The sequence below is a fragment of the Chiloscyllium plagiosum genome, unplaced genomic scaffold (genome assembly GCF_037043375.1).
Source record: "Chiloscyllium plagiosum isolate Xiang-an unplaced genomic scaffold, Cpla_swu_hap1 HiC_scaffold_26, whole genome shotgun sequence".
NCBI lineage: Eukaryota > Metazoa > Chordata > Chondrichthyes > Orectolobiformes > Hemiscylliidae > Chiloscyllium > Chiloscyllium plagiosum.
Genome location: NW_028270164.1, coordinates 37,516,050 through 37,538,865, shown reverse-complemented (window position 1 = coordinate 37,538,865; position 22,816 = coordinate 37,516,050). Strand labels below are relative to the sequence as shown.

General features: G+C 36.7%; 1 protein-coding gene across 5 annotated transcripts in view; it reads right to left on the bottom strand.

Annotated features, from left to right (window-relative positions):
- Positions 1-11,264: 11,264 nt before the first annotated feature.
- LOC122563237 (neuron navigator 1) overlaps positions 11,265-22,816 on the bottom strand; it is a 653,551-nt gene continuing 641,999 nt past the window's right edge. For all 5 annotated transcript variants that reach the window (XM_087973627.1, XM_087973629.1, XM_087973628.1 and 2 more), the window contains one exon: positions 11,265-21,638. In XM_087973627.1, coding sequence (XP_087829753.1) covers positions 21,543-21,638 — 96 coding nt within the window. In that variant the 3' untranslated portion in view covers positions 11,265-21,542. The remainder of the gene's footprint in view (positions 21,639-22,816) is intronic.

Sequence of the window (22,816 nt, the reverse complement as noted above, 5' to 3'; positions counted from 1 at the left end):
AATTCATGTTGAGTGCACCAAGCAGCAGGGTTCAAGATGAGGTGTTTATTAAAGTAAATTGAAGACGACTGCCTACAGTTTGTCTTGTGGTAGAGGTCAAATTACAAGTGCAGACGAGGATGGCTTTTATCTTTGGCTTCCTTTTCAATCCAAACTGTTAACAAGGCACATCAAGGACATTTAGCGTCTGCCTGTAAAACAAGAAGTCACCGATTGTATCCCATGCAAGTTTCACTCTTCTCTGCTATCCAACAAGAGGTCTCTAAATACAGTTGGCTGTATTGGTGTTCAATACATTATATTCCTGAGATTGATTGGGCCTTCTCAAGCATACTGCGTTTCAACCTTATCTTTTGTTGGTGAGTTTCAAGGAGCCCAGTAAACCCATTAATGGACCATTAAATTTAAAAGTCAGTTGAAACATCATCTCAATTGAGCCATTAATGAAAGGTTAAGGGCCACTCATCTCACAGATAGGGTGCAAGCAGCTCATCACTCGCCAGTGAAGTGTAGAAGTTGGAAGGTTGGTGTTGCTTTACAGCATATGAATAGTTTTGCTGAGTCTACCCACCTGCTACTATTCCAGTCACCACATGCTCAAAATCACACACTCATTTGGGTTATGATTCTTCTCCTCAAATTTGAGGCAACAGCACAGGCTGATCTAGTATTGGTCTTAAATTACAATAATACCTGAGGTACATGATTTTCCTTCAGCTTTCATTAAAAGCTTTGCAGAGATTTGCAAGAATCTATTTGCTATTCTAATTTACAGTTTTTATGACTGCAATGCTAATTTATAGATAAAAAAATGAAAGCCATATTTTTCAGATGCTGGAAAGCTGATTAAAAACAGAAACTACTGGGGATTTTCAGCCGCTCTGGGAGCATCTGTGTAGAGAGGACCATTTCTTCCTCCTCTTTTGCCATTAAAGAAATTCTGCAGCATTACATGAATACATCACAATGACTAACCACCAAGTTTACGAACAAAAAAAAAACTCCATCAAGCCAGATTTTATTCAGAGATAATGCACTTTTAGTTGGCTGTATTGGTGTCTGATTTTATAAAATTAATTGAAAAAGAAAATTCCACAAGATATTTGGTTCAGAAATAGCTTTATCTCTTTTTGTTTTGTATAAAATACAAAAACCTGCAAACAGATTATGCTGGTATTAAAAACTTGGGGAAATAGTTCATGATATAAGGAAGTAAAGCATCCAAGGATGATGTTATGTACATTACTGCAGCAAAGTTGATTGGGTGGGTTATGCCACAATTAGCATCCAGCAAGCAGAGGCTACAATGAGTGAAATGAAATAGGCTGTACAACATGAAATGCAATTGTCTAGAATTATTGCATTGTTTTTAACATGTTCACCCTATCACATTTCCAAAGCAACCATTAATATTCCAGCATATTATGACCTTCAAATGCAGCCAGACAACTTGTCTACAAACACAATTCATATTAGAAAAACACAGTTGTTTTTCCATAATTGTAATGGCACATCATCCATTGGGAACCTCGTAATGAGAGAAGTATTCATTTTCTTCATGAAAGAAAGTAAAATGAAAATGGACAAGTGAATAAACTGGTACAGAATCCTGCTTTTCATCATAGGTTTACTCTCATTAACTACCACAACTAAATCAAATTTGAGGCAACAGCACAGGCTGATCTAGTATTGGTCTTACAGTACAATAATTCCTGAGGTACATGATTTTTCTTCAGCTTTCATAAAAAGCTTTACAGGGATTTGTAATAATCTATTTGCTATTCTAATTTACAGTTTTTATGACTGCTATGCTAACTTATAGATAAAGAAATTAAAGCCACAGTTTTCAGGATGCTGGAAAGCTGATTAAAAACAGAAACTACTAGGGATTTTTAGCCGCTCTGGGAGCATCTGTGTAGAGAGGACCATTTCTTCCTCCTCTTCTGCCATTAAAGAAATTCTGCAGCATTAAATGAATACGGCACAATGACTAACCACCATGTTTACTAACAAAACAAAACTCCATCCAGCCAGATATTATTCTGGGATCTCTATTATTCAATAGTACCATCAGCTGATATCATTACGGAAGATACAAACATAACTGTGACGTAGGATACTATTACTCTGTATTGCTGAGAAAAACACGATTTTCAGGCTCTTCCATTTGCAACACTAATGGAGAATGTGGGGAAATTCAAGAACAAAGACCCCAGTTTTCAACAAATCTACAATGGGAGACTAAAAGGGATCCCAAAAGACTTTCTGGTATTTTGTTTCCTTAAGGGCTTCCTCACATTTTACCATTTTGGAGGTTTTAAACATCATTAATATAGGTAATTTTAAGAATTTGAATTCTGAGTGAATGAAGGTCCATGGATAGGATAGAAATTTGTCAAATCAGTTTCACATAGAATCTAAAAGCCATAGTGCTTTCACTAGATTTTAAAAAAAACTTACCAATTCATCTCACTCCCCATTGTGTCTTTGAATTTATTCAAGACTGAGTTAGTTGGATTTATAGCAGACAAGTGAGTCAAGGATTATGTGGCAAAACAAGAAAATGGAGCTGAGCCCACTACAGGATCAGCCATGATCTTATCAAATGGACTTGAAGAGCCAACTTGTTCTCCTAAATTCATGCTCTTCATCTATTCCCATAGATTGGCAAACATTTACTTTTATAGTATCTACTTAATTGTCTTTTAAATGTTACTATTGAAGGCTTAGAACATAATTGATCACTGTATCAAATAATTCTGTTCATTTCCCTTTTGGTTCTTCTGTCAATATTTTGAATTTCTATTCTTTAATGCCTGACCTATCTGCCAGTAGAAACATTTTCTCTTTATATCCTTAAACCCCTCATGACTGTAACACATATATTATATCTCACTTTAATATTCTCTGTTTCAAAGAAAACAAAACCAGTTTTCTAATCTGCTTGTGTAATTCAGGATCTTCAACATAAAGATCTTAGTAGTTCTCAGTACTATCTCCAAGGTCATTTACATCATTTACTGTACTATTTTCAGTTGTCTGTTAAAATAATCTTCAGAAGCCTATCTTTAATGCTGATCTTTCACTGTCCTCTGTTGTCCAGTGCTCAAAGTCATTCAAGACTATTTGTTTAAAGTATTTTTCATTTGAATCTGAGATTCTAAACCTTCACAAGGACACACTGTGCTATTTTAAGCATTATTCTTGGCTGCTTCCATATATCCCGTGGCTATATAGTAACAAATCATTAGGTTAAAATGTACTTTGAAAGATTCCTTTGCTATAATCTAATTGTTTTCACTCTCACCTGGTTCTTATCTGAACTGTGCGATGTTGGTGAGTCATATATCGACCAATATTATAATCAATATTTCATAAAACTATTAAGAATTTTCTGGTACAGCCCTAAACCACTGAGTTATTTGATTTCTGTGTTACAGTAGTGACAGCCTCAAAATGTGAAGAGAAGCTTTATATGGGATTCATGGTCCTGACGCGAACGAGCTAGAAAAAGATTAACACCAAGATTCATGATCGTTGTACAGCAATGAATGTCACTTTGAAAAAGATAATTTAAACTTTGAATGGTGCACAGTTCATTATTTTATTTTCAGATAGAAATCATGGGTATGTAGCAGCTATCAGCTGGATGCTTGAATGATCAGTTGCCTCCAAACAAAATCAGACAGTGGAGTTTCTGGAAAGGAGAATGGAAACCAAACCCCATAACAGCAGGTTTGTTCTCATTGCCATTTTATTTGGCATGTTTCCAGGGTACCCCTGGATACCTTTTTTAGGTGGCAGGCTGTTCTCTGGTCAGGCATGCTTGTGTGTATAGAGGGTTATACATAATTTTTAAAATTTGTTCATGGGATGTAGGCATTGCACATTAGGCCAGCATTTATCAACGATCCCTCAAGATGGTGGAGAACATGAGCTGTTGTCTTCAACTGCTTCTATCCTTGGGGTCTAGGTGCACTGTATTAGAGAAAGAGTTCAAGGACTTTGACATCGTGACAGTGAAGGAACAGAAAAATATTCCCAAATGTGTGATTTGGAGGAGAACCTGCAGGATGGTAGTGGGTTTCATTCAGCTATTACTCTTAGTCCTTTGAAATGGCAACGGTCATGAACTGATACTGTGCTGCGGTACGATACTTGCTGCTGGAGTGCATTTTGTAGATAGTATGGCATCAATTCAAAGTAGCATCAGTGTGAAGAGAGCGAATGTTGAAAGTGGTGGATTGCATGTTAATCAATGGATTTGATCATCTGGAAGGTGTCAAGCTTCTCAAATGCTATCCAGGCAAGTAGAAAGCATTCAATCACCCATGATTTGTGCCTTGCAAATGGTGGACAAAGACTGCGGAGGCAGGAGAGCAGTTATTCACTGCAAAATTCTCATTCTCCAAGCTACTCTTGTAGCCATGTCCAACTCAGTTCCTGGCCAATGGTAACCACCAATATATTGATAATAGCGGATTCAGCACAAGTGCACCAATAATATTATTGGCACTTCACTGTGACCCCAGCACCCCCAATCATTTACCAAAATGTTGCCTAGATATTATCCAAGCTTGCTGCAGATGAACATAAGCTACTGCAGTATCTTGGATTGAAAGATAGACCTGAAGTGTGAAAGCATCAATAAAGATCCCTACTTCTGACCACTTCATGAAGCTATGGTAATTGACAAAGCAGCTGAAGATGGTTGAGCCTAAGACAGTACTCTAAGTAAAGAGATATCATCTGGTGCAATGCTCGTGTCCCTACTTCTCAGCCAGGAGGCCGACATATAAGTCCCATCTACTTTAGATGTATGTAACAACATCTCTGAATAGATTGATCAGAGGAAAGATATTCTAAGGAAAGAAGGGGCTGTTGTGGCACAACAGTAGTGTTCCCACCTTTCAGCCAGGTTCAAGACCCACGTACTTCAGAGGTTTGTGATAACATCTCCAAACAGGCTGATTAGAAAATATCTACCCTAAGGAAAGGAGGGCTGGTGTGATAGCATCCTTGCCTCTGAGCTAGGAGAGCCAGGTACAAATCCTATCTGCTCCAGAGGTGAGACTTTAGTTCATTTAAAAAATATCTACCTTAAAGAACTACAGGGTTCTGGTGGCACAATGATAGTGTCCCTTGGTTTGAACTAGAAGATCTAGGTTCACGTCCCACCTGTTTCAGAGAAGTGTAAAAACAAGTATGAATGAGTTAATCCAAAATATCTAGAAAGGAAAATGGGTGATAGCACTCTCCCCTGACCATAAGCCAACATTGATGCTACTGCAGCCTATCCTAAGGAACTCCTGTAGTAGCATTTTGGAATGAAGATGACTGACCTCCAACAATTGCCTTCTTCTGTTAGGTAGGACTCCAATCAGATAGGAGTGTTCCCATTCCTCACCCCAATGATCCCTATGGCTGTGGCAGAATTTAAACTGAGCATCACTGAGCAGATTGATACTAAGCAAGTGCTACTTAATAGCACTGTGGGTGACCCCTCCCATCACTTTGTGGGTGACTGACATGATGACTGACAGCTTTTGCAGTGCCAAGAAACTGTTCAATTAAAATATAGGATTTAAAAAATAACTGCTAAACAATGCAGGGTGCCTGATGACGTAAGCCATTATATATGTGTTGCATGACTGACTACTCAAGGTATTATCCATTGCTGCTTGAACTGGCTGGCTTGCTAGGGCGAATTAAGAGTCAACCACTTCACAGAATCTGGAACCACATATAGGCCACACCCAGTAAGGATGACAGACTTTCTTCCTTCAAGAATATTATGGGAGTTGGGAAAACATGTTGAAGTTGTACAGGTGATTGGTGAGACCTCTTCTGGAATACTGCATCCAGTCCTGTCAGAGGAAGGATACTAATAAGTTAGAGAGGGTTCAGGAGAGATTTACCAGGATGTTGCCGGGTATGGAAGGTTTGAATTATAAAGAAAGGCTGGAGAGGATGGGACTTTTTCACTGGAGATTTATAAAATTATGAGCAGTGTAGATAGGGTTATTGGTAGGTGTCTTTTACTTGGATGGGGAATGTCAAGATTCGAGGGCATATTTTTAAGTGAGAGGAGAGAAATTTTAAAAAGACATGAGTGGTAAATGCTTTTACACAGAAGATGGTTCGCATATGGAATGAACTTCCTGAGGAAGTGGTGGATGTGGGCACTGTTACAATGCTTAAAAGAAACTTAGTTTAAGTACATGAATAGGAAAGGTTTAGAGGGATATGCACCAGGAGCAGGCAAGTGGGACTAGTGTAGTTTGGGATTATGTACTGCTATGAAGTTGAAGGCATGTACTGTACCTTTAAGAGAAAGTGAATGCTGTTTTGCACTTACAGCTTACAAACACCTGTCATATGACTAACTAGCAGTCTCAGAGTATACTAGAAAATTGAAAATATGTAACATTTGGCTATGAAATAGACACCTGAATTGGTTGCTGTTTTGACAACAATTTGAATTTAACCAATTAAGTTAAATTAAGCGCCTGGATACTAAAGCCCAATCAAGTTTGAATTTCTTGTTTTGCCAACATCAAATCATTGACATAATTCGATGTTGGGGGTATAAAAAGGCTGATAATTTGAAAGTCAGACAGAGCAACTGCCATTTGAAACACTCTCTATCAAAGATACCTTTTCATATGAAACATCTTTGTAGTAAAAAGAAAGAAGATGACCCAGGGAGATCGTCAGCCAGAAGAAACATGACTCAGGGATGGGCAGGACTGGCAGCTTAATGGTCCAGGATACAAATGCTATAGGAAGGATAGAAAGGGAGGCAAGAGAGGAGGGGGGAGTGGCATTTTTGATAAGGGATAGCATTACAGCTGTGCTGAGAGAGGATATTCCCGGAAATACATCCAGGGAAGTTATTTGGGTGGAACTGAGAAATGAGAACGATCACATTATTGGGATTGTATTATAGACCCCCCAATAGTCAGAGGGAAATTGAGAAACAAACTTGTAAGGAGATCTCAGCTATCTGTAAGAATAATAGAGTAGTTATGGTAGGGGATTTTAACTTTCCAAACATCGACTGGGACTGCCATAGTGTTAAAGGTTTAGATGGAGAGGAATTTCTTAAGTGTGTACAAGACAATTTTCTAATTCAGTATGTGGCTGTACCTACTAGAGAAGGTGCAAACTTGACCTATTCTTGGGAAATAAGGCAGGGCAGGTGACTGAGGTGTCAGAAGGGGAGCACTTTGGGGCCAGTGACCATAATTCTATTTGTTTTAAAATAGTGATGGAAAAGGATAGACCAGATCTAAAAGTTGAAGTTCTAAATTGGAGAAAGGCCAATTTCGATGGCATTAGGCAAGAACTTTTGAAAGCTGATTGGAGGCAGATGTTCGCAGGTGAAGGGACGGCTGGAAAATGGGAAGCCTTCAGAAATGAGATAACAAGAATCCAGAGAAAGTATATTCCTGCCAGGGTGAAAGGGAAGGCTGGTAGGTATAGAGAATGCTGGATGACTAAAGAAATTGAGGGTTTGGTTAAGAAAAAGAAGGAAGCATATGTCAGGTATAGCCAGGATAGACCGAGTGAATCCTTAGAAGAGTATAAAGAAAGTAGGAGTATACTTAAGAGGGAAATCAGGAGGGCAAAAAGGGGACATGAGATAGCTTTGGCAAATAGAATTAAGTAGAATCCAAAGGGTTTTTACAAACATATTAAAGACAAAAGGGTAACTAGGGAGAGAATAGGGCCCCTCAAAGATCAGCAAGGCGGCCTTTGTGTGGATGCACGAAAAATGGGGGAGATACTAAATGAATATTTTGCATCAGTATTTACTGTAAAAAAGGATATGGAAGATATAGACTGTAGGGAAATGGATGGTGACATCTTGCAAAATGTCCAGATTACAGAGGAGGAAGTGCTGGATGTCTTGAAACGGTTAAAAGTGGATAAATCCCCGAGAACTCTGTGGGAAGCTAGAGAAGTGATTGCTGGGCCTCTTGCTGAGATATTTGTATCATCGATAGTCACAGGTGAGGTGTCGGAAGACTGGAGGTTGGTAAACGTGGTGCCACTGTTTAAGAAGCGCGGTAAAGACAAGCCAGGGAACTATAGACCGGTGAGCCTGATCTCGGTGGTGGGCAAGTTGTTGGAGGGAATCCTGAGGAACAGGATATACATGTATTTGGAAAGGCAAGGACTGATTCGGGATAGTCAACATGGCTTTGTGCGTGGGAAATCATGTCTCACAAACTTGATTGAGTTTTTTGAAGAAGTAACAAAGAAGATTGATGAGGGCAGAGCAGTAGATGTGATCGATATGGACTTCAGTAAGACGTTCCCCATGGGAGACTGATTAGCAAGGTTAGAACTCATGGAATACAGGGAGAACTAGCCATTTGGATACAGAACTCGCTCAAAGGTAGAAGACAGAGGGTGGTGGTGGAGGGTTGCTTTTCAGACTGGAGGCCTATGACCAGTGGATCGGTGCTAGGACCTCTACTTTTTGTCATTTATATAAATGATTTGGATGTGAGCATAAGACGTGCAGTTAGTAAGTTTGCAGATGACACCAAAATTGGAGGTGTAGTGGACAGCGAGGAAGGTTACCTCAGATTACAGCAGGATCTGGACCAGATGGGCCAATGGGCTGAGAAGTTTAATTCAGATAAATGTGATGTGCTGAATTTTGGGAAAGCAAATCTTAGCAGGACTTATACACTTAATGGTAAGGTCCTAGGGAGTGTTGCTGAACAAAGAGACCTTGGAGTGCAGGTTCATAGCTCCTTGAAAGTGGAGTCGCAGGTAGATAGGATAGTGAAGAAGGCGTTTGGTATGCTTTCCTTTATTGGTCAGAGTACGGAGTACAGGAGTTGGGAAGTCATGTTGCAACTGTACAGGATATTGGTTAGGCCACTGTTGGAATATTGCGTGCAATTCTGGTCTCCTTCCTATCGGAAAGATGTTGTGAAACTTGAAAGGGTTCAGAAAAAATTTACAAGGATGTTGCCAGGGTTGGAGGATCTGAACTACAAGGAGAGGCTGAACAGGCTGGGGCTGTTTTCCCTGGAGTGTCGGAGGCTGAGGAGTGACCTTATAGAGGTTTACAAAATTATGTGGGGCATGGATAGGATAAATAGACAAAGTCTTTTCCCTGGGGTCGGGGAGTCCAGATCGAGAGGACATAGGTTTAAGGTGAGAGGGGAATGATATAAAAGAGACCTAAGGGGCAACATTTTCACGCAGAGGGTGGTACGTGTATGGAATGAGCTGCCAGAGGAAGTGGTGGAGGCTGGTACAATTGCAACATTTAAGCGGCATTTGGATGGGTATATGAATAGAAAGGGTTTGGAGGGATTTGGGCTGGGTGCTGGTAGGTGGGACTAGATTGGGTTGGGATATCTGGTTGGCATGGGTTGGACTGAAGGGTCTGTTTCCATGCTGTACATCTCTATGAGTCTAAGAAGAGACACCGGAGACGACAGCCGCTATACGGTTTTGAAATTAAGTTGATGTAATTTTAATAAGTGTTTTATTGGAACAGTATATTTTTATAGAATTGGAGGCATGTAATAACTAGTTAAAAGGAAGGAGGGGCAGAGAATTGTGAAGTTTTTAATGTTCACTTTTAGCATTAAAGAATACATTGATATTATTTTCTTCAGATGGTGGAATTTGGGAGTACTCAGTCACTCATATTTTAACAGATTATAAGGCAAGGTGAGCTTTTCTGGGTGCTTGATTTAATTAACACAAGGGTTTACTGCTGTCTTGTAACAGTACAGCATGGACTCGTTGGGCCGAAGGGTCTGTTTCCATGCTGTTTGACTCTAGAGAACCACACTTTTTTTTTTCAAAACAGCAATGGTCATATGGTTACCACTTGATGGCTTTTAATTCTAGATATTCATCGATTCAAATCTCTCCAGCTGTCCTGCTGGAATTTGAATTTATGTCACTAGTACATTAGCCTGGGTCTCTGGATTATTATTCCAGTGACAACACCATTACGCTACCAACACTCATCTCTGAGGTTTCAACACATCGCTCCAACTACTTACAAAATGGAAATGCCTATTTCCATAAGGGGTTAGCTGAAGGAATTTCAGTGTATTGAAATGTTTGTACTGAGAGGGAAGGGCAAAGTGTTACAAGTGGAAATAGAATCAATATAAGGCGATAAAAAGGCAATCGGGCTAATTGGATGTGACGGACTGTGGTGATGGGCATGAGAGGTATAATTGACCATGAGAGATGAGACCACAGGTTGCATAAGAGGTTTGATGGGCAATACCTGGCACAGAGGTACAAGAGACTAGGGCTAGGGGAATAGGTCCATAGGTTGGCATTAGGTGGGCATAGTTGGCACAAATGGGCATGGGAAGTGAATGGCAGATAGCTAGAGGGATTGATTATGCTTTAATCTTAATTTTTCAACTTTGAACAGAGCCAGGGCTATGGCGACTTCTGCCCTGCCCATCCAGGAGCCAAACTTCACTTTTCCTTGGGTGACCTCCCACACCCGCTACTGAAATTGCAAAGTCCATGTGGCTAGTTTGTGGAGCAGGCATATTCATATTACTATTGTCAGTAACAGGAATATAGTCAGACATATGAAAGTGCACCATATCATACCTTAAAACACATTCATCTATTCAAATTAAATTAGCTGTCCGCTTTAAAGGAATAAACAAATGCCATATAAAAGCATTGCATAGTCATGAATAACCCAAACAATTACTTCCAGCCTCATATCTGACTGATTATTTCCATGCTGAGTTTCCAATGCTTATATTAAATATACTGATTGATAAGAAACACTCATCATCACTAACAAATTGTCCAATAGTTCATTTTAGGCTTTGTTGAGGCACATGCTGCAGTTAGATTTTCAGTCGAATGGTCTCTAACGATCAAAATTATATTTTCTGCTTATGTCAGCTTTTATGTTCCTTTAATATTAGTTGTATTTAAGCATCTTAGGTTTATAGGGATTATGCTGAGAGAGAGTGAGGGAGAGAGAGAAGTTCACAAGTTCATGGTTCTAGATTTCTAGAAAGACAAGTGTGAGCAACTATGAAGCTGGTTCTAGCTGCTCCATACAACTTTGCAATAAAGTGCTGTAGATCAGCAAAATACAGTATTTCATAGATTATTTTATACTAATCTATACTGGCTGCATTTATTTGCATCTTTAAGTTTGTCTTCATGACATGCAACATAGAATTGAAATGTAAATAGCCCAATTTAACTTCAAATTGATAGCAGAAAAAAACCCAACAGACAGCTATGTAGCATCACTTTAATGGACAGAAGGTTAGACAGATGATAATTTTGTTGTCGAAGAAACATGCTTCAGGTTGGTATTAGGCCAAGAGCAAGGGTGGTCAATAACTTACTCTGGCACAAAATACAGAATCCATTAGTTTCTCTGAAAGACTACAGACATTTTAAATGATTGCTGTCGCTGACATTGCTTATTTACATTGTATACATTATAATGTACAAAATATAAAGCGAGTTTACAAAGAACTGCTTTGCAAAACTTGTTCATAAAAAGTAACTGAAAACTGAGCACCTAGGCAAACATAATAACATGCTAACATGGGAGTCTATGACTTCACAGTTTAGTAAACATTGTAATGTTAATGCTTTTAAATTCTAGCAAATCCAATTTAATGGCATATAAACAAGACCATTCAGCAATCTGTATTGGCTGTGCTGCTCCACTTTCAGTGGTTGGGGTAGAAACTGAATCATACATGTGTTCTTTTATGATCCGACACAGATGTATTTCTGGGATTAGAGAAACATCGATCTTTCCAATTCAGATTATCAAATCAGTTTACATTTTAGAGGACTCTCCCAGTGGATATTATTTCACTTTAGCTGTTTTAACAAATAAAATCACACGTTAATTCTGTGTTTAAGTAAATATCAATGTATATGGGTTGTAAAATTAAAACTGACTTATCTTTAATTGTTAAAATGGATAAAAGAGGAAACAACATCCTTTCTGTGTGGCCTACAAAGGGTTTGAAAACTATTAAAATATTATCATATTTGTTGATATTTCCAGTCTTAAGATATTTCTAATTTCTTTTGGATTTTAATATATCACTTTAAGGCTGAGGCATTACAGCAAAATTGCATAGAGTTTTGGATACTCATCTTACTAAAGTTTAAACATTACACCCAAGTCTATGTATAACTAAAGAATAAAGGATGTTGTGCATTAAACAGTCCATCACTGACTGAACATACTTCTAATATCTGATGAAAGAGAATAATGCCTGACACATACCTCTTTAAATCTCTTACCCTTATATCCAATATGTTCATTGAAGAAGATGAGAACATTTGAGTTTTATCGGACCACAAATCATCCAATCAAAATTAGTATTTCAGCTATCTAATTGAATACAATTAAACCAAAGGGAAATGACTCCACTAATTTAGTTAATTCCTTAAATATTTGCTTACAAATTCTAAGGGTTTATCAAAAAGGAGCTTTATGAGCAATCTAATAAAATAGGTTTCCAATCATCTATGTGGAGCGGATCTTTAAAATGCCAATAGAAATTGTTGCCTAGCCTCTCACAATAAATCATTGCTTCTGTTTAGCACATTAATCCACACACACTATCAGAAATAACCATTAGAAGCACATCACATAGGCTTGATTGAAAGTGGTAGTCCAAACTCTATACGTACAGAAAAAACCTCTTCAAATATATCCTACAACTCCAAAAACATGACACAAGAGAAACCTGTAAAAAATTCTATACTGTAAAAGGCAGTTTTCTTTTTAATTACCTAACCAGTAACTGTGCAAATACTCTGATAATAAATTCAGAGTAACTGTTCACCTCTACATTTGTATAAAGAACCTTTTGAATTATAAAAGTAACACAAGTAAAATTAAGAGTTTAACTTCATTAATAACATTTCTAGTTACATTGAATAACATTCAAAAGAAATTAAATAGCAAAATATTACGATGCCATGACATATTATCATGCTTAACAGATAGTTACTGTTTATATGATTTCAGCTTTCTTTAAAATTCTGCTCAATTGTCTTCTTATACATAAACACAAAGGAACACCCGCTGGTCCACAACTGCTTCACATAAATTATTTATAGTGCATCTATCAAGCACACTGTCTAAATATCACAGATACCTTCCAATACCAGAAGGTATCAATTAAGAAAAATAATGAAATTACTTGCATGTAAAGAGCCTTGATATTCATCTCTATCAATTGCCATGACCTTGTTTCACTAGTTATCATTTAGACAAGGTCATCTGCACTAAAAAGAAACAGCTGTGAGAGACGAATTTTTCTTTTAAATGCCAGAAATGCAAGTTATTTGTGGACAACATTTGAGGGCAACAACAGACCATTGTCAATGAGTTTTTCCATACTGCATATTTACACAGTTGACCAGGATTAAACATTTCAATTTTTGGTTGCTGCAGTGTATATTTACATGAAGAAACAAGCACCAAATATATGTTTATATAATTGAAAACTGTGGCACAATGGTGAATACTTAATCTGCATTTTACTTTTTTTTTGCTTTTATAAGAAGTTTCATGTTGCTGTAGCAACAAATATTATAAACTGATGCAGATACGTTTCACATGAATAAGGTTCAAAATTAACTTGAGGAATATGCTCAAAATTTAATTAATTCAACTAAATTACTTTATTAGATAAGATTGCATTCTGCAACATTTTGCTCAAAAATAGTATTTTTTTAAATATATGACCAGAAAATGTAAAGGTACTGCCAGCAGATTCAACCATAGGAAACACAATTTGTAAACATTTGCCATCTTTTAAAATTTGAATCTTACTTTGATTATTTCATTGGTAATATTTAATCACTTCTAAATGGCAGCCACTCATTACCTGTAGGCATTTTGCACAAAATGTTTTTAAAGTTATAGTAAATTTCCACTTAGTGACCGGTTCAAAGAACTGTTTTCACTCTTAACAGAACATATTAACATGAATAATAGAGGAAGAAAATTAGTTCTATTACACATTGGAAAACATATCAGAGTGCAAAAAACAACAAAAAAAAATTACACGCTTAAACATAAATGATTGAAAAAAAGGTCAGAACTGAAATCATATGTATATCAGATGTGGTAGGGAAGGAAGCTCCCTTTTCTTCTACGACATTACAAAGTCAATTGGGCATTTATGGTACTAGATATATGTATTAAAAAATGTTTCCATGGTCATTTTGTAGTGTCACAAATGAACAGATCTGCAGAAATCAATTTTCAACCATTTACCATGGTTTCAAATGAACTCAGAACTTTTTTTGTTGTAAATTCCATAATCATTCTATAACTACAAGTCTTAAGACAATGTAAAATAATTTTTGGTAATTAAATAAAAATAATTTGGGCCAGACTAACGGATTACAAATCAGAAGAATTCTCCAAACTTGCTCATTTAGAATTTGTTGGTGTTTATTTGTGGAAGTGGTGCCAATTTTATATGGTTGGATATTTGAATATGATGTTAAAATTTCAGTGCTGAAATGTGTAAGATTTTAAGAGAGTTACAGAAATCCCTTAAACAACAGGTTTGTATAATTTCCTCTAAGATTACCTTTGCTTATAATTTATTTGATGGCTAGTTTGACAATGGTGTGTCTAAAAATATACAACCAGAAGACATAATACGTCTTGAATGGTAGTAGAAAGTGAACAGTATTGGACCAGCCACTGATATGTGCAGTATCTGGTATTTGATTCCATTAGCTGTAATTAAACTCAGTATTAGGCATCTGTATCATGAATGGACAATCAATCATGGCCCTTTATGTACCACTGTCCAAAACAAATTATTACTGTGTGACTTTCTGAATAAACAATTTTGAGTGACTATTGAGTAGGAACACACCTAAGACACAAATAACATTTGCATTAGAAACAGAAAACAACTCAAAACTAACCATACCTTTATCGTCCTAGATGCTAATTTACTATGCATTCCAAATTGAGAGAGATATATTTTGTCTTGATTCACATGAATGCATTCTTATCTCCCACCCAAATATCAAACAATGTATATGCAGGAAGGAAAAATATTTGGATTTTCTAAAGTGCATTTCAGTCAACAATGGTTCAAGAAGGAAACCCCCAAAGTTATCATTTTAAAAGTAGTTACACTGTGAAAGCCAGGGAAAAAAAACAGCATTCAAGTCATCCCCAGCCATCCACAAAAAAAAATCTGGTATTGGTGATCATTGTCAAACATCCAGGTTTATAACTTCCAATTGTTTGATTTTCAGTGAAAACAACTGTCAGCAATCGGATATTATCCATATGAATCCAAAGATATACTTTGGAGTAAATATAACTCTCGACTCCAAATTTCTTCTATTTGGACTGTAAAGTTTCTTTGTATTCCAGCTGCATAATGAATTATGATGCTGTTACCCATTTTATTTAACATCATATTCACAAAGTTTTCCATTAAAGTTTGCACCACGTTCAAGGTATATATCAAAAACCATTGAAATTTAAACTAAAATTACCACTCTGCTGCTAGCCAATTGCAAGGAAACTAAAAGCTTTTTCCTTCCCTCACTGCATGGCAAGACCCAGATGACCAGATAATGCAGTGTATTAGATGTTGATGATAAGTAGCATGGGAAACATCTAACCACCACCTGGTGCAAATGTGACTTATTGGAATTCATAGTAATAGGTGGATTTCAGTGTGCTCAGCCAGGTTGAGTGATGTGTAAAACTTTTGTGCTTTGATTCATATTTGCATGTGCTTGTTCACTATGAGGTTGAAGAATTGAGAGCAGCATAGTAAGACATCGATATGAAATTACGTGTGCATGTAGTGACACACTACAAGACCTTGTGTAATAGTCCTACAGAATATGTAATCGAATGTATGCACCTGGCCAATCCTACGGAGTGAAAACTTGAGAATTAATAAAACACCAAAAATTAAAATAATTATTGTCAGTCAACTATTGTCATCTTTGCCTTGATTTGGTGTCACTATTAAACAAAAAGCTTCCACATCAAGGAAACTAAATAATGCTATGGAATTACAATTACTGATATCATCCCTTTCTCTAGATTTGTATTTGATTTTACAACATTCCCCTTCACCCTTTTAAAAGCAACTCTTCGCATTCACTAAGAGTTGGATGTTACAGCTTGATATACAGCGCTTGGCCATGGTTGAATTATTGGCAAAAGCAATTGAATACTGCAGAAAGAGATCACACCCCATTCCACTTTTTCCACATTACAAATTGTATACAACATGATCAGCTTGCTTCCGGCGGGAAGCCTTAACAATTCTGTCAGAATTTTCTATTCAGAATTTAGTGATATAGTACTGAAGCTACTGGGACACCTCACAGATACAACTGTCATTCACTTTTTACAAAGTATGTTTCAAAAACATCAAAATAATTTAATAGGTTTCTGAGAGAAAGTATGTTACTAGTTTTAAATTCAAACCAATTAAAGAAGCTGTTGGATAATTTTTGACTCTGTGCCAACTCTCACCTGTGTATTCGAAAATAAACATTTAATATTTATGATAGTTTTGTTCTGACAAACAATAGTATAAATGTAGTACTTATTCATACACAGAGTACACTCAAAATGTGAACTTGCTCTTAATCTAAGACTACTAGACATTGCAGAGGTTTTAGGTTAATATTTTTGTATACAGTACTTCTAGCTGGTTTGAAACAGTACTATTAACCTTGAGTATTCCAATAGAAAGAATTGGATCAGGTGATTAAATTGTAATCTTTAAGGCGTAGTTTCAGCACCATACAGTTGATTTAAGTACAGAAAGGCTTGATATTAGAATGTCAAAGGAAATCTTCAGGCTCTAAGTAATTCATTACAATATCTGGTTCATTACAACAATTTGTCTAAATCTACCTGCACAGTAAAATTAACTTAGAGGTGTTTTCCACTCACTCTTCCCAAATACTTTTTGAAGAGAAATTGTTATAACTGAAATTCTGTCAAATTAAAATGTGTCCTTCTTAAAATTATAAAACTGATGTAATTTTTCAGATGTGAATAGACCAACACAACCAAATGTTGCAGACAGGGCATGCATTGGTACTTAGGAATAGATAGGTTAAACAAGAATGAACAAAAATGAACTTAAATCACACAAGAGGATAGCACAAAATAAACCACACAGTTCCATAATTTCAATGTCCAACCTTTTCATGCCTGCTTCCTTGTTGCTTATGGGGCTGTTGCATGTATAGCTTAATAAATCCCAATTTAGTTGATTTGCTGAAATGACACTGCTCAGTTGAAGTTTAATGTTTCAGCTTTTAGTTAGCTAAAGAATCTACCTAAGAATGTCCCAGTTTTAGAAAACAGAAAGATAGTTTGGATGCAAAAGTACAGGCTCTGAATAAATCTGACCAAATAAAAGTCAAGATTATTAATACTAGAGTGAATAAGAAAAAAAGGCTGAACATTTATATCTCAGAAGGAACTGTTCTAATACTAGTTATTAAAATTCAAATAGCATTACTTCAATGGATAATTTTCATACTGTGGGAACTGGTTTTCCTTTATTATTATAAATGGATGATTTGAAAAGAATGAAATTTCTTGTAGAATGATATGTAAAGACCATCAGATTTGGAAAGAATAAAGATTTTACTTATCAGATGAAAAGGCAACAAAAAAGTTGTGTGTTTTATTCTTAAAAGGATTGCCAGAATACCATCTGCCTAATCACCAAGAGAAACACATTGTCTGAATTTTGTTTCTTTCTTTCTTTCCAATAGGTTGATTTTGTTCTAATCAAAGTGGAAAGTGCGTGTTCTGGTGAATGGAACCCATTTTCATTCTGAGCATCAACAGCAAGCATTACTAGGACAAAAGCACAATTTCCAAGTTCTGTTTAACCCTTCCCAAACACCAGAGCATCACATCTTCCTGCTGGTAAGCTGTGGAGTTTTCTACTTCCTACATTAATGAATCATGTTACTTCATTAAATGAAATTGCCAATTTGGCAATCCATGTCAAATTAAGTATCACTCCATAAGATGGATGTTGTATTGAAGTAAAAGCTCACTATGACTACTAAAAAGTTTTAAATTTTTGTCAAAATATATTATAAAAGGGAAGAAGTTTTCATTCTATCACCCTTAAAAAGACTGCAAAATGTAGGAATCCAGATCCAGGATGATAAATGAAATAGCAAAAGGCTAGTTGTCTGTCCAAACTAGGATAAAGCAAAACTAATAACTATTGATATATTTAATTTCAAATACATTTCAGTCAATGATATTAATATTTGATATTCACTTCAATTTCCTGAATTAAATAATCCATGAGTGAAAATCTTTACTCAAACATTATTACTGTGTAGATAAACAGGAAAGTAATTAATGACAGAAGATAGAATCTGTAGAGCCTTTCATATTTTAAGTTTGAATTGCTTTGAGGCAAGCAACAGCCAAGCCTGAAGCTTTCCTTTGAGAATGTACCATATATTTAGCTATCACAGCTTGCAGTACCTCTGAAGTGAATAATGGGAAACAAATTTACTTCAATGTGAGCACCTCAATTTAATAGTAAAGTTGGTATGCTTTGTTTGATATATCAGGCCACACTGCAATCAAAAATTTATCTTGAAAATAGACGTTAGGTCAAATTAGGATGTGCTATCATGGTTTTGGTGGTGGATCACTCTAAAGTACAATATTTTAAAAAGTCAGAAATATGCAATGCAACTGCTTCCAAACTGTTTTCTACATTCAGCGCAAAAATCAGAAACTTGAGGCAAGAAATTGTGCCAAAGAATGCTAAGTATTTTGCTAAATAGCACAGAAGATGAAATCCTAGGCTCATTATGGCTGAGGGGCAGACTTCCATCTTGACGTAAGAATAGAGAAAGCTCAATTTTAAATTGGTTTGTCAAAATGAAATAGGAGTCATTTCAATAAATGATTCTTATTCCCCATTTTCTATTTTTTTAATTTTCCCTATTGTAATTGAATGTTTGAGATAATTTTGTTGTATTTCTTGTTACAGTGAAATTATGAATTGAAATGAAACAGGGTGCAACATTTCCATTCTCAGGATATCATTTTAACAGCAAAAGCTTCATTGTGATAATTGAACATTTAATAGATCTGATTTTTTTTAAAGTAAAGTCTTTTTGTTGAAATTAGTGAACTTCAAACATTTATCCTTGAAGTGCGAAATTCCTGAATCTGTTTCATTGAAATTAATGAAACATTCTGAATGACCAAATTGTAGAAAACACTCTTTAATGTTTTCCTAAACAGCCAGCAACAACACTTGGTAGAAATGTTGGAAGATTCATATGTCCAACTATGTTGTAGTTGAATATGGCTGGTTATAAATAAAATCCTATGACCTGAAATGCACTTTCTTTGCTCAGGTTCATAATCATAATCTCCACTTTCCTGCTGAAGATTGGTCAAAAATGCAGCACAAATAAAAATTCTTATTTTGACAGGCAGTGTTTCTATGCTGCTGCCTGATGAAACTACTCTGATGTACTGCAATACTTTCAGAATTTTACATTATTTGCATATCTAATTTTGCAATATGCCATTTCTACTTGAATATCCTACAAATCAGTAATAACTTCTGCACGATGACAAGCTTCTGTTAAAATGGAAACAGTTGCAAATAAGGACAGGGAGTATTGTTGCTAGATCAGGAGGCAGAAGTTTAGAAAATGGTAAAAGGTTTCTTGAAAGAGCCAAGTTTAGAGTCCCATGGTATAGTTGCACATCTAAACGTCAATTACATAAATTCCAGAACCTTGATAGAATATCCTTTAGAAAATTGTCATTTGTAATCAGAAATGGATGTTCTTTGTTGTCAGATTTGGCTGCAAGAAACCTATGCTACTGATATTCATGATACCATAGTGTATAGATCACATTTGAAAATAGCGACCACTCGAAAATTCTCAGAAAGGATTAGTAGCCAGCAATTTTCCCTCATGTAAAATTATCTTTGGTTGCCGATTTCATGCCATTGTATAGGACTAATGTCTAGTGTTAGATGTGAAATGGAATGTTACTTTAGTAAGATTTTAGCAACTGTTTCCTTGTTTATATAGTTTTCATCTTTTTATGAAATAGTAATTGGATTTAGCAGGACATTAAATCAGAGAACACAGCCACACTGCTATTTATTTGTTGATGATCTTGTGCTTGACGGTTGATTTTTCCTCAAATTCTGGAAATTTTGGAAGCTAAAACATATGCAGGAATCAGGTACAATTCAATGCAGAAGAAAAAATATTTCTTCTAATATGATGGCCGTTATCTTTAATTTATGCCTCTCCTGCATCCAGAGTGCATAGGATGGGAATCACCATTTTTAGTACTAATGCATGGAATGCATTGCCAGCAGTGGTGGTGGAAGCAGAGTCATTAGGGACATTTAAGCAACTGCTGGGCATTCACATGGACAGCAGTGAATTAACGGGTGCGTAGGTTAGGTTATTTTATTTTAGTTAGAAATCACACAACACCAGGTTATAGTCCAACAAGTTTAATTGGAAGCACACTAGCTTTCAGAGCGCCGCTCCTTCATCAGGTGGAAAGCTAGTGTGCTTCCAATTAAACTTGTTGGACTATAACCTGGTGTTGTGTGATTTTTAACTTTGTACACCCCAGTCCAACACCGGCATCTCCAAATCATGACTATTTTATTTCAGATTAGGAATAATCTTCGGCACAACATTGTGAGCCGAAGGGCCTGTTCTGTGCTGTACTTTTCTATGTTCTAAACACTTTCACTGCACCTTTTAAGTGCCTAGTAACCTGGAATATTTCACCCTACCAAGAACAGAGTGATAGAATATATTCTCATTACCACCTTAAAACTGAAAGCACATCCTAATTTCAGAAAACGATTCACTTTTAAATTCAGGGCACAAAGATATTTCAATTACAAAATGAACAATTACTAGCTTAGAACTTGGAAAACAACAAATTTCTGCTTTAGTGGTTTCACCATGATTCACATCTTAGCTGTGTGAACTAATGAGGTGTTGAGCTCGATAAGTGGTAGAAATTAGTGGAGAGGTTCTCCAATCAGCACCAGTGTGACATCTGAGATGGCAGCAGTAGTGGAACAGCGATGGCTCCTATAATTGTTTGAGTTGTAGATTAGGAGTTAACCTTAATAAAGCTCACTAAAATCTTATTTGTTTCTGCTTAAATGATTGCCATGCACTTTTGAAGTTTGAATTATAAAGTACAAATACAGCATTAACAGTCCATATAGTTAGATGTTTCTTTTTCTTCCAGATGGCTAGGTAATATGATTTACAATAAATGATCACAGTTAACTTACATATGATTTTGGGCATTACATCTACAATTTTACCCATCCATTAATTTAGCCCTCTACCTAACTACATCTATGACAGAATATACTTCTGTTTCAGGACTACAATATCCAAAGTGTAGTTGTGGCATGATTAAAAACAAGATGGCTCCCATATTCCTTGATGTATTTTTCCTCTCAATGTGTCGATTGCAAAGACGATTCCATGATGTTTTCGCCTTCACAACTTTGGGTATAATTGGCTGCTTCCTGGAGCCTCAGTAGCATTGTCATCTGCAAATAAATATAAAGAAACAAAGCTTTAGGATTGAACTAAAAAGTTCTTTATTTCCTCAGTTCTGCGGAAGGATCACTGGACCTAAAAGGTTAACTGATTTTTCTCCACAGATGCTGCTGGACCTGCTGTGCTTTTCCAGCAAATTTCTGTTTTTGTTTCTGATTTCCAGCATCCACAGCTCTTTCGGTTTTTAATAATTTGGCAGTACCAGCTTGTGTGTTTTACAGGATCACAGAATTGTTACAGCTCAGGAAGAGGGCACTCAGGCCATTGTATGTGTGTGCCAGATATTTTGCACTGTTAGAAATGACATTATAAAGTTTTAACATCCAAACTCACACAAAACACTTTTTCACAGCAACACCACAAAACTTTTTTTTCACAGAGAAGACCTCAGCTCAGGGGCTCTTCGCAGGAACAAGCTCTACGAGGTACTAGTCTCTGCTAACTGTTCAACACATCCGCCACAAACATCTTGTTGGTTCAAATTTGCATATCTATTTCATTTGGTTGCAGGCAAGTGAATCATGTGGGAGACTGAATTACATTCCAGTAGCCAGTTTAGAGAGACTGAGATATTTGCTTCAAGCTTTTGGTCTCACTGTTGCTCACCCAGGTACCACAGAGGAAAAAAAAGTAAAAAATTGGAGGGCACAGGTGGTATTCTCATAGGTGCAATGTTGTATTATGTCTGAGTCAGTTTTCCCATATACCTTTAAAAGAAATGCCCATGATATCATCACTGCACCATAGCATGTGTATAAAGAGATGTAGGAGAAAGTGAGGACTGCAAATGCTGGAGATCAGAGCTGAAAATGTGTTGCTGGAAAAGTGCAGCAGGTCAGGCAGCATCCAAGGAGCAGGAGAATCGACATTTCGGGCATGAGCCCTTCTTCAGGAATGAGGAAAGTGTGCCAAGCAGGCTAAGATAAAAGGTAGGGAGGAGGGACTTGGGGAAGGGGCGTTGGAAATGCGATAGGTGGAAGGAGGTTAAGGTGAGGGTGATAAGGTGAGGGTGATAGCCCGGAGAGGTCATGAAGAAGATTGCAGGTTAGGAAGGTGGTGCTGAGTTCGAAGGTTGGGACTGAGACAAGGTGGGGGGAGGGGAAATTAGGAAACTGGAGAAATCTGAGTTCATTCCTTGTGGTTGAAGGGTTCCTAGGCAGAAGATGAG